The sequence below is a fragment of the Nuphar pumila genome, chromosome 14 (assembly GCF_984573655.1).
Source record: "Nuphar pumila chromosome 14, dmNupPumi1.hap1.1, whole genome shotgun sequence".
In the NCBI taxonomy this organism is placed as follows: Eukaryota; Viridiplantae; Streptophyta; class Magnoliopsida; order Nymphaeales; family Nymphaeaceae; genus Nuphar; species Nuphar pumila.
The window spans coordinates 83,342,182-83,355,158 of record NC_143262.1 but is presented as its reverse complement, the minus strand read 5'-3'; the positions used below and the strand labels follow the sequence as shown (position 1 = coordinate 83,355,158).

The 12,977-nt window shown below is 41.6% G+C and overlaps 1 protein-coding gene across 1 annotated transcript; it reads left to right on the top strand.

Annotated features, from left to right (window-relative positions):
* The first annotated feature begins 9,664 nt into the window (after nt 1-9,664).
* On the top strand, nt 9,665-12,540 carry LOC149817148 (aspartic proteinase Asp1-like). Its single transcript, XM_089987034.1, has 7 exons — nt 9,665-9,775; nt 10,902-11,131; nt 11,249-11,485; nt 11,740-11,869; nt 11,959-12,153; nt 12,265-12,337; nt 12,425-12,540. The coding sequence occupies exons 1-7, from the start codon at nt 9,686-9,688 to the stop codon at nt 12,538-12,540; spliced, it is 1,071 nt and encodes a 356-aa protein (XP_089843160.1). The 5' UTR covers nt 9,665-9,685.
* The last annotated feature ends 437 nt before the right edge of the window (nt 12,541-12,977 follow it).

Below are 12,977 nucleotides of genomic sequence, written 5' to 3'. Positions count from 1 at the left end.
ATTATACACAGTTTAAAGGCAGAAAATCTTGATAACAAGATTTGTAACTCTGGTATCATCAGTATTAATTAAGATGTGAACATTTGATTGTAGATAGGGGTGGACATCCCTGATGGGCCGGGTTTGGGTTGCCACGGAAGCATGATCTCACACATGGGCTTTAAACAATGTTTACCTGTTGCTGGTTTAGGAGAATGATTTACATCAAAGGTTAAAGAGGTATACTAAAACAAAGCACAACTAAGTCCTGAAAAATGCAATAAAGGCTCGTACCAAACATGATATGAAATATTTTGGTGAGACAAGGTTGTTTTCAATTAGGGTTGGGTTTCATCAAAGTTCTACTTTAAACCCATACATTGATTCTACTTTAAACCCATACATTTTTTCTTTAGTTATGGATAAAATTAGGTCTTGTATCCAGGTAGAAGTCACTTGGTGAATGCTCTTTGCAAATGCTAGTAAAAAATAGAGAGTAAATAAAAACAACTAGAACTTTAGAGGACAAAAACTGAATATATAAAGTGCAAGTTTAGTACTGATAGCAATGCCATTAGAATACAAGAGATGCAACAATGCTATAAGTTTTGGTATTTAAGGTCTATATTATAACAGAATAGGAGATTTGAAAAAGATATCACTAATATGATCAATGTCTATTGGGTTATCTGGAGACAGGTTAGTGGCGTGTTATGAGAGAAAAAATGTCTCTACGATTGAAAGAACTTTTTTACAAGACTGCTATCAAACTAACACTATTATATGTTGCTGAATGTTGGTTGATAAAAAAACGATAACATATATGTGTACGCTAAGATAGATGTCAGAAGTTACAAGAAAAGGAGAAAATTAGAAATGACTATATTAAAATGCACTTGGAATCTGATGCAGTGGCGAGGGTCGGCTGCAACTTATCTGCTGGCTGGATGAGGAAATATGACTCTCACGTTCAGCAATGGGCAGAAAATAAGAGAGACAGTCACCCAAAATGATGGTGACTGTGTTAAAACTTCCTTTTATTGGAAGAGAGAACTTCAATGAACGAAAAACAATGTTGAATAATAAATGAAAATATCAAACAAGGCAAAGGAATGAGACAAAAGGGAAAGCAAGTAAAACAAATGCTGGAACCAAAAAGGCTGCTGCCAAGGAATTAATCTTCTCTGTCCTTCGTAAAACCCTAGGAGAGGGTTTTAACTATTCAGCTGGCGGATCCAAGTCTTCTTCTTGATGGATCTGGATCCGAGATGAGATCCGGGTCTTCTTCTTGATGGATTTGGATCCGGGTCACGGGTCTTGGAGTAGGGTCTGGGTCCATCCTGCCCTGCATCATTCTCCCCTGGTGGGAAAGAAGTCGGCTCTGACGACTTGTTGTCTCCACAGTAAGCATATAGATCAGACACCTTAGATGTAGGAGAAAAATGCCAAGTTTTGGGCAGCCCAAGGAGGGAAAATCGGTCAAATAGGCCCGCTAGCCGGGGCAACCCAGTCTCCTTGGTGGGAAGGAGAACTATCCTATGACCCTAAAAGACAAATGTGTACGTATTCCTACGGCCATCATGGATGGTCTTACGGTCAAACTGCCAGGGTCGTCCCAACAGGATGTGACATGCACTCATGGGCGCCACGTGGGCGCCACGTCACACCACACTTCATCGTGGTAATGCTTCCCCATAGAGAACCGAACTAGACAACGCAGGGTGATGGCCACCTCGTTGCCTTTCTTGAACCATGCCATTTTATAAGGTTGGGACAATTTTTCTGTTTTTAGGTTCAAGGTGGACACGATACTCTCGGACACCATATTCTCGCACGCTCCAGTATCAATGATAACATCACACGCACGCCCCTCACAGTTACACCGGGTTCTAAAAATATTATTTCGTAACCATTTCGTGGGGGCCGACTCTCCGGATGTGGTCAACACATGATAGATGGTTAACAAATTTTCGATGCTGCCATCGAACTCTATGACTTTCACCTCGTCACTCCCCTCAACAAGCGACTCACCCTCGCTCTCACTATCGGACGCAGACTCAACAATGCCCTATGCTAGATGAGTGTTCTTATCCATGGTGGGACACTTGGACACAATATGACCTAACTCTTGACACCTAAAACAACGAACAATGGACTCATTGGACTTACCCTTGGATCTGGTGTGGTACGCGGGTCCAGACTGATCGGGTTTGCTAGTGTCGACTCCTTGGGTGGACTTTGAGTCTTCTTTCCTAGGAGAGCTCGCTCCCCTGGTTGGGAAACTCAACTTGGGTTGACTGGACTGATCACTATGGGATGTCCTATGTTCCTGCCTCCTTTTCAGTTTCTCCTCTACATTCATAGCATAACTACTTGCCTGATCCAGTGACTCGACTCTGATACAACTGAAGTCGTTAGAAATAGCAGGACGGAGACCAGAAATATACCTCGTGATCTGCTGGCGGGCAGACTCCTCGATCTGCACTCGTAGGGAGAGACGATGGAACTCCGCAGTGTAATCCGCCACAGTATTCGTGCCTTGACGCAGGGTCAGGTACTCCTTGTAGGCTCTTTCGGCGTGATCTGACGGCACAAACTTAGACTGCATCAACTGTTGCATCTCTCCCCAAGTCTGTACATGCTCTAATCCCTGTCGCTCCTTCGATCGGTGCATCTCAACCCACCATGTCTGTGCTAGGCCTCTCAACCGAGTAAAGGCTAGGGAGACACGACGGTGCTCGGCGACATCGTGGTAGTCGAAGAAGAATTGGATGGCATATGACCAATCAAAGAACTGCTCTGCATCGAACCGACCTGCGAACTCTGGAAGCTCTAACTTCACCCTATACGTGGAGGGGCGCTCTGGTGCTCTCTGCTGGCGGGCCTCCACCAAGCCTGCTGGGTATTCATCCCAAAAAGTATCTTCCCACACTGATCTATCATCGCGGTTCTGCTCGCCTGGCTGCTAGTGTTGTGTTACTCCAATGACGTGTGGACGACGCTCAGGTCGCGTCGGTCCCTGCTGAATCTGCCTCGGTCTGGCTGGCCCATGGGCGGGAGCCATCTGTGTCCGACGTTGGGGTACCGGTATGACAGGTGGTCCTGCGATAGGTGGAAGGGTTGGTCGGGTCTCGGGCTCTAGGTGGGTAGAAATTGGATAGTATGGGTTTGGGTTATAGGTCAGGTTAGGATAAGGGTATTGGGTAGGGTATGGTATTGGGTTTTGGATATGAGGTGGGTTACTGGGTTGGTTCTGGTTCGGGTACCTGGTTGGGTTGGTATTGGACTGAGATGATTCGCCCGACTGGATATGGATCGGGCCTAATCCTAGACTATTCGTCGGACCCAAATTTGAATAGGTTGGATCGGGGATCGAGTTGTGGTAAAAGGCTTGGTTTGAACTCGATCCACGATCCATACAATGATGGGTCTGGTTTTGACCCGGCTCAACATCAAGCTGGAGCTCCGTCCGGGTCCGATACAGGTTTGGGTCGGTATGGGGTTCCATTTGGGGTTCGAAAATAACGGGTTGGGCCGGATTCGTAGTAAACTGCAATCCAAACCCAACTGGGTAGGAGGGATATGGGTTCGCAGGACCCATACCCGCCACCGGGAACCCAAAGGGTGGTCCCTGGAAATCGGGTATGGGTCCGATCCTAGTGGGATCTCGACCGGACCCTGCTGGAGCAGGTCCGGTCCATAGGGGTTCAGTCCCCTTGGTCTGCAAATGTGGTGCAACAGCGCCCCCGCGCACAGGTGCTGGGAAAACTGACAGACCCACCCCAGTCTGGGCTGAGGTAGGTGTGTTAGCAGCTTGACTCAGCATCAGGTTCGGCCCACGCAGACCGTGCCCGATTGGCAGCCCCTGCTGCGTGGGTCGTTGCCCTACTTGCGCACCCACGTTGCTGATGGGCAGGCTTTGGGGTAACGGCTGGCCGACGTCCCTGCATAACTCCCTCCCGGTATCACCAGATGGCACGACTGACGGGAAGTGTTGTTGGGTCACAGCCACAGATTCGACAGGGACGACACCAACCTGCTGAATAGACGTTGAGGGTTGTACTGCTGGTGAATCAATCGCTGCAACTCGACTCTCCACCCTATCTAATCGCCGTGATATACTTTCCACGTCCCTGCTGACTCGCAATACGCTTTTCTGCATCTTCGTCATCATTTCCATCATCCGTAGTATTGGATCTGCGTTGTCGGCATCCTCCTGCTCGATCGTCGTCGCTGGATCGCTCCTCACCTCCGAAGTCATCTTGCATACGAGGGGAAAGGCGCTGGCTCTGATACCAACTGATACAGTGGCGAGGGTCGGCTGCAACTTATCTGCTGGCTGGATAAGGAAATATGACTCTCACGTTCAGCAATGGGCAGAAAATAAGAGAGAGAGTCACCCAAAATGATGGTGACTGTGTTAAAACTTCCTTTTATTGGAAGAGAGAACTTCAATGAACAAAAAACAATGTTGAATAATAAATGAAAATAGCAAACAAGGCAAAGGAATGAGACAAAAGGGAAAGCAAGTAAAACAAATGCTGGAACCAAAAAGGCTGCTGCCAAGGAATTAATCTTCTCCGTCCTTCGTAAAACCCTAGGAGAGGGTTTTAACTATTCAGCTGGCGGATCCAGGTCTTCTTCTTGATGGATCTGGATTCGAGACGAGATCCGAGTCTTCTTCTTGATGGATCTGGATCCGGGTCACGGGTCTTGGAGTAGGGTCTGGGTCCATCATGCCCTGCATCAGAAGCAGATCAATAAAACATAAAATAAGTGAATGTTATTTAATATGGTTTGAACATTTCACACTAACCTCTCACGACACCTATGAAAATGGTTGGCATGATACAAGTAGGAGTCAATAAAGGAAGAAAACCAATGAAGACTTGGAATTGGAATGAGACATTTGGAGCTAACATGAAATATTGTAATTAAAATGACGGAAGTTTTAGCTCTAGTTAGGCAGGAATGAAGAAACAAGACTCGTAAAGCCAAACCCATATGATGACGACAAATGCACAATAAAAAAGGAAACAAAACACAAAAAACCTAAAATCATAACAAAAATCGAACATGGAATAATGATTATTGCCAATTGAAAAACACCCAAAGAAAACCTATAAATTCTAATAAAAATCAAACATAGAATTATGATTATTGCTAATTGAAATGATAATTGGAAACAAAAACAAAGAAAATGATCAAACCCTAATTAGACATTTATGTCATTTGAAACAATGTGAATAAAAAACCTAAATCCTGACAAAAAACATAGATCTCTCATCTATGCTAATTGCTAAAAAAAAAACAAAATCAAGCATTCATTTATCATGGATTTCATGCTAATTAATGCTGATTGAAAAAGAAAAACACACAAAAACCCTAAAACACCATAATTAAGCATTCATGCCATTTAAAAAAATCATATCAAAACCCTAATTCTTACAAACATCATGATTATGTATTTATGTCAATTAATAAAAAAACTAATGTTTTAACCAAAATCAAGCATTCATTATTGATGGATTCATGCTTAATGATAATTAGAAAACAAAACATAGAAAATCCTAAAAGACTAAAACCATAACTAAATACGTATTCCATTATTAAAAAAATAAATAAATTAAAACCCTAAATCCTTATAACAAACATTATTCATAGTTGGAAAAAAAACCTAAAATTCTAACCAAATCAGAAATGCATTCATGGAATCATGTTTAATATTGATTGAAAAAAACACAGAAATACCTAATTAAATACTCATATTATTTGAAAAACCAAAATAGAAAACATTCACACTATTTAAAAACCTAAATAAAAAAAACCTAATTAAATATTCATGCTACTAAAAAAACAAATAAAGAACATAAACCCTAACAAACATCACACGTTATGCTAATTAAAAAAAGAAAACCTAAAATCAAAACTCTATCAAGCATTCAATCACAATTCCTTGAACAATTTAAAAAAATAATAGAAAGAAGAAGAGGAAGACCCAGCATTGGACGCCATGCACCTGACGGCAGATGTCCGGATGCAGTCCGGAAAAGTTTTGAGGAGAGAGAGAGAGAGACTCAAGGGGTGTACGCACCGGCACTGTGATGGCCATGCTGCCAGTGCAGAGAGAGAGAGAGAGAGAGAGAGAGAGAGAGAGAGAGAGAGGCTGTAAAAGAGTCGGATATCAGAGTGGTGAGGCTGTAAAAGAGTCGGATATCAGAGTGGTGCCCACTCTGACCCGACCTTTCACAGGGTCAGAGTGGGCACTATGGCACTGCCCACCCCGACCCAACCGTTTACAGACATGGCTCCGCCCCTGATTTCCATCAATGAGTAAAAGATGTGACCCCAGCTTTTTTGTATCACTGGAGATTGATGGCAGTTTGTGCAAGGAAAGGTTATTACTGTTTCAATTTTCTATGATAAAATAAAAGCAACAAATCTTCCTGTTCTAGTTACATTAGCAGTAGAACAAGGAAAATTGATTTGTATGGCACAATGGATACTGTTGCAGTTCAGACGTACATGGGCACCACATCAAAAACTCATGTTGATATCTGTCAAAAAAATAGAAACAAACGCAGCTGATGTTGAAAAGAAATGCCATGAGGTTTAGGTCCCTTGCTCTTGGAATTGATGGATTCCTAAAGGCTTTTTGATAATTTAAAGCCTTTTTGGTCACAATAGTCAAATGATGCGGATGGCACAATTATTTCAGAACTTGATCAATTTATTTTGCTGCTTGGGCCGATGTTGTCAGTATCGGAATTGTAATGTTTGGCCAACGATTCAGGTGAATCGGCCTATACGAATTCTTAAGTGAATCGGTCTGAATCGGCCCAAAAAATATTACGTGTTAATCAGAACATGACACATGTTAAAGCCATTAAAATAATATTAAAAAATTAATGTTAAATTATTTTTTATATTTATTAAAGATAACCGATTCAAGTCAGTAGTATCATATCGATTTTCTGGGGACACCTATCAGCCGCCGATACGCATGGATACTGACAACACTGGCTTGGTCACCATGAAAATAAATAGAATAATCAATCCATCGGCCAGCAAGGTGTCTCCCACATTCCAACCAAAATTATTTCTTGAATTTTTCATTTTGGATAACTGGAAAAAACTACCTCACTCACTTGCAAGCTCATTGGTGTAAAAACACAAGTTCCCGCCTAACAGTGAGTACACCGAGCTTCGGCCTTAGAGCAAGGGACACTTGTAGGTTTGGAACTAGTGACACCTCTTGCTTAGTGTCATTCTCAAGTTGCCCCTACCAAATGAGTGGAGCCCTTGTGGAGAGATTTTAGGTTTGATTTAACGGGTCATGAGAGCCACAAGAAGATCCAAAACTGATTGGCTACCTTCACTTTTTTTATGTAAACTTACAAATAGAGTGATGAAAATGCATTTAGAAATTCTGGATCTTTATCAGATTTAAAGTGAAACTCACATATCCAAACTCAGGATCATTCGGCTCATCTACCAGCTCTCTCTCTCTCTCTCTCTCACCTATTCTTTTACAATATTTTGATTCTTTCCAACCAGTATGTTTGAATTCAACGTTTGAAAACTGCATTCACATTTTGATGAACTTTTTGCCGCTACATACCTAGGGGTGTTAATGGATCCGGTTTGGTTTGGATCCAGGTAAAACTAGACCTGGCTTCTATTTTTGGGTATGGTATCTGGTCTAATCGGACTAACCATAAAAGAAACCATACCTGAACCCGATAAAGACTATATGAACCAGACCCCGGGCATACCTGGTAAAACCATATTTTTTTTATCATTTTTACATTGAAAAATTGCGGGTCTTAATCAGAACTCGGGTCGGGCCTGGATCTAGTATAAAATTTCACAAACTATACTCGAATTCATGTATTAATCGGACCTTCGGGTCCAGACCTAGGTCTTGATCGGGTTTTCTTATTTATCACCATACCCGGACCCTATAGTTCGGGTCAGGTCTGAGTAAACCCTACTCGTTGGCACCCCTGTACCAATGTGACAAATATCGCGAGATTTATGAAAATCTTGCGATAATATCGCGAGAAATTGCCTGAAAGTTAAAAACAGCAATTTCTCGCGAGATTTTCAAAATATCATGAGATTTATGAAAAAACATAAATACCGTGATTTAAACGTGATATTTATGTTTTAAAATTGCAAAAAAAACTTATATTTTTATTTTTAAATAATTTTTACTAATATTTTCTTATAAAAATTAATTTTTATAATTTTTAATTAATTTTTTATTGCCAAGATTTTGCCAAAAAAAACATGAGATTTATGATTTTTTTCAATTTCTCGCGGGTTTTTGAAAAACGAGAAATTGCCAATAAAAACTTTTGTCACTATGCCCTGTACATGCCCATAGTGGCGTTAAAAACAGGCTATATGGCTGTATGCACTTTGTCAAAAAAAACTCGGTTTTGTCTTTTACCACATCGTGTGAACACAACCACACTCTCAAAAGGGCTATGTGTCTTCTCAAGTTCAACAAAGATGCCACTTTCTTCACATCGCAGTTGGTATCATCCCCAACAAAAAGATGTGCAAAACCCCCACTTCGTGGTAATGAAAAGTGCTTGGGGTGAGAATAAAGAATCCCCAACAAATCCTTCACCCCAATTAACAAGAATTGTGATGCAACTGCCTTATTCCCTTCCTTCTTTACCTTAGCTACCAAGCAAAACCTCATCCTAGACACCCTTTTATATAAGCCTTCTCCTCTACCGTAACCCAACTCATCAACTTCTTAAAGCCAATTTACCATACACCCCAAAAGATGAGAGCCAAGAGCTTGCTTGGAGAAAAAGTTTTGAGTGTGTGGGTCCATCTTGTTTACAATCTCCCTTGTATTTAATTTTTTTGATTGAACAAGACGAAAGATCAGTTGAATTATTTATATTTTGGAGGCCACAGTAGATCTCCTAACCAACTAAGAAATTGTGCAAAATTAAAGAAAAAAAAATGGAGAGGTTTTGGTTGCTGATTGTGGTGGGAGTGGCATTGCAGTCTGCATGCTGCCTCGCCGCGCCGAAGGGAAAGGGCGTAGCTGCCAGCAGCAATGACGATGGCTCGTCCATATCACTCTTTGCTAGCAAAACCCATGACTCCACCCTCATCTTGCCCATGAAAGGCAGCGTCTATCCTGATGGGTCTCTCTCTCTCTCTCTCTCTCTCTCTCTCTCTCTCTCAATTCAGCTTTAAATTCAATGCTACTCTGTGAGAAAGTACAGAAAAGTACTTTATGCAAAGATATTCAATTGTTTGGTGATGACCCATCATCATCAAATGAAGGAATGCTGAAATTGAGACATGGTGCAAAGAATTGAGGTTATCCCTTGTGAGATAACCGTGGTTTATTTTATACAAAGGCACCCAACGATTTTCATGTTCTGGCATGATGATCATAGTCAACATGAGAGGATAGCAACTTGGCATCACATTCTCGTCATGCAATCATCCATGATTTTTGTAAACAAAGGAAAATATTCTTGATTTCATGGTGACATTGGTGAGTGTGATAATCTTCATAATGAAAGGAGCCGGTGGTAAATTAGAAGATGATTTCAAAAGCAGTTAACAAAAACTCTTTGTTAAGAAGGGATTCAGTGGTTTCAGGAGGAGCCATCATCATCTAAATGAATGATTTTTCTTCAGGTTATTCTTTGTGACTCTGTGGGTGGGCATGCCCCCTAAGCCATACTTCCTTGACGTAGACACAGGCAGTGACCTCACGTGGCTCCAATGCGACGCCCCCTGCATCAGATGTTCTCAGGTAATGATTATATTATTCCCCAATTAGGATAAAAGACAAAGGATGCTTGAATTGACCCACTTATCCAGAAAATGTGGTATAAGTTGAGATATTTGTCACACGCTGAACTACCCCCAACATTTTCCACCTTTTTGGATAAGTGGGTGCACCTGTGTTGTTATACTCCCATCTAAGGGAAGCCTCTTTCCTTTGAAAATGGCACTTTCTAGGGAAAGTGCATCTCCATAAGAAAGGTATGAACTCATTTTCACAGGAAAGCTGCTATTTTGCATTTATTTTGCGAACCCCACCACATATTCCTAATGGAGATGTTTGTTTCATTCTTTCTAGCAAAGAGGCCTTATTTCCTACGAAAGATTGCTTCTTTCGTAAGAAAGGGTATGAGATGAACGCCCCCTTAAGGCATGTTTTGTGTGCTGCAACACATGCTGCTGAAACAAAGTTGGAAACCCAACCCCAATGAAACGTTACCACAGAAACAAAATGGGAAACCCACCCCTAGACGAAACACATGCCCTTGATAATTTAGTTGCCCTTGATAATTTAGTTGTTTCATCAGATTGAATGTGGTTTGGTTTGCACAAATGCACTCCTTAAAATTCGAAGGATACCCACAAAGGCTCAGCACATCTGGTTAGGTGGGTTGGCTTCCGCCTTCAAGTTGAAGGCCATCAAGAGTTGGATGCAAGTCCCTGGCCACAAGCCTAAAGTCAATGGGAAACTACCCCGGCCGGCAAGGGGATTACTCATTGAGTTTTATATTGTGGACACCAAAACAGGGCCACAGTCAACTTAGCACCTCTTGGCCCATAAAAGGGACTTCCAAACCACTGATTCTTCCCATTGTAAAAGGGGTTTGGCATAGTGGGTTGGGGCCTTGGCTGCTAGACAGGATGCTCAGCGTAGGGCCCGGGCCGGGGTGGGGTCCTAGCCTCAAAGTTTTACACAGCTGGCATGACGATATGGCAGGCTGAGCCAGCACGATCAGGTCTTTGTGCCAGGTGTGATTTCTTCGGGTTATAAATAAAAGGTTTAACCTGTAAAAAATAACCATGGTCGATTTGATAGCTTCGGTTTCTTTGTCATTTCATCTTATTGAATGAGAGACTTTCTGGGTATGTTTTAGGGACCACACCCTCTTTACAAGCCAAGGAAGATCAACCTTGTCCCTTGCAACGATTCCCTCTGCGTTGCTTTGGGCTCACTGAGAAAGTACAAATGCGAAAGACCCGGCCAGCAATGTGATTACCTGATCGAATATGTTGATCTCAGTTCGTCACAGGGTGTCCTTGTCCGGGATGCCTTCTACCTTCGATCTGCAAATGGATCCATGCTTCAACCATTTCTCGCATTCGGGTAATTTGGTGCAATACCTTGGGGGAGAGAGTCTTGGGGAAGTTAAGGTTTTGATCATCATGAATAAACTAACAAACATTCTCATCAATTTGTAACTGCTTCTTGAATGTTGGGCAGTTGTGGGTATGACCAACAAAGCCCCCAAGCAAGCCCTGTATCTGCAACAGATGGAATCCTGGGCCTTGGAAGTGGAAAATCCAGCATTAGTTTTCAGTTGAAGGAACTAGGACTAGTCAGAAATGTAATTGGCCATTGCATCAGTGGACAAGGTGGAGAAGGATACCTTTTCTTCGGCGACAATCTTGTACCTTCGTCTGGTGTTACATGGATCGCAATGCAACCTAACCCAGCTCAGTAAGCTTGCAACCCATTTAAGCTAACCAGGAAAAGTTTCTGAAAATGTTGAAGTTTGGAGTTATTTTTATTTGTAGAAGAATAGTTATTTCATTGTTGCAGTCTTCATCTATATGCTAATATATGAAATTTGTAATTGCAGTTTCAATTTTCATTTTTATGCTAAAGTTTTTTTTTTAGATAGGAACTATACTAAAGATTTAGCATATATGATATGTGCAGACTGATGAAATGTTGCTTACATTTCCTATCAGGAAGTATTCGCCTGGACCTGCAAATCTGATATTTGGAAAGCAGCGAGTTAAAGATCTTATGCTTGTATTCGATAGCGGAAGCTCGTACACATACTTCACCTCTCGTGTTTATCAAGCTTTAGTCACCGCGGTTAGTGAATGAAACAGGCAGCATGAAAGAAGGTTCTTTTGATTTTAGCATGATTTATGTTTTCCTGACATCATACTGCATTTTCCCAGGTAAGCAAGGATCTAGCAGGCAAGCCAATTAAACAGACATTTGAAGATATGGCATTGCCCTTGTGTTGGCAAGGACCAAAGGCATTCAGGTCTTTCTCAGATGTCAAGGATTATTTCAAGCCATTAATATTGGATTTCAAGAACAGCCGGAAAGCTCGCCTAGAAATACCCCCAGAAAATTATTTGATCATCAGCGTAAGCATTTTCATCTTAAGAAAGGCCATGAAAATTCAAGGTCCTATTCTTTTCAATTTACTTTTTTTCTCATTGCATTTGGAACTCAAGGGAAGAAATTCCATTATCCAGTCACAGGGTAGCGCTTGTTTGGGCATTTTGAACGGCACTGAAGTTGGTCTCAGAGATTTCAATCTCATAGGAGGTACAATGACTCAAGAGCTAAACTTTACATTTTCATAATCAGCAAAGGTAAATCCCTGACAATCGGACTTGAATCCTGAAATGGCAGATATCTTTATGCAATCGTATATGGTAATCTACGATAACGAGAAGCATCAGATTGGTTGGATTCCTGCGAATTGCAATAGTCTTCCAAGGTCTGCAACCTACTCATTATGTTATTAAATGTCATCAGCTGTATGCAAAACTCTTACGACCATCTTCTTTTGAACAGAATGGGCGTCTCCAACCAGGGTGCCAAGCCAGATGCTGCAGTCAGCATGAATATCCTAACAAATAAGGTCACCCCATGTTCTGCTACTTACCCACCAGGAACAGTTGAATGTAGCTAAGTGTAGAAAAGATGATTGTTGCTGTAATATAACAGATTTCATTTACAGGCAGAAACCGAGATTATGAGAGCAAGCTCTATTCCATCAATGTAAAAAGAAATACATGAAAATGATGATTAGCATCAATTGATCTTTAACTGTCCTGGTTTTACAAAAATGATTTGGATTTTCAGCAAACATTCAAGATTAATGCTGATAGGGAAGATCCTCTTGCGATATTCCCATGTGATATCAGATAGTCTTCGTGATTTGCCAAAGAGTGGCGCAGTG

Coding starts and splice junctions, on each gene's coding strand:
- LOC149817148 (XM_089987034.1), top strand. CDS start 9,686: ATGCCCCCTAAGCCATACTTCCTTGACGTAGACACAGGCAGTGACCTC. Junction 11,486..11,739: donor ATGCAACCTAACCCAGCTCA/GTAAGCTTGCAA, acceptor ATTTCCTATCAG/GAAGTATTCGCCTGGACCTG. Junction 12,154..12,264: donor AAAATTATTTGATCATCAGC/GTAAGCATTTTC, acceptor TCCATTATCCAG/TCACAGGGTAGCGCTTGTTT.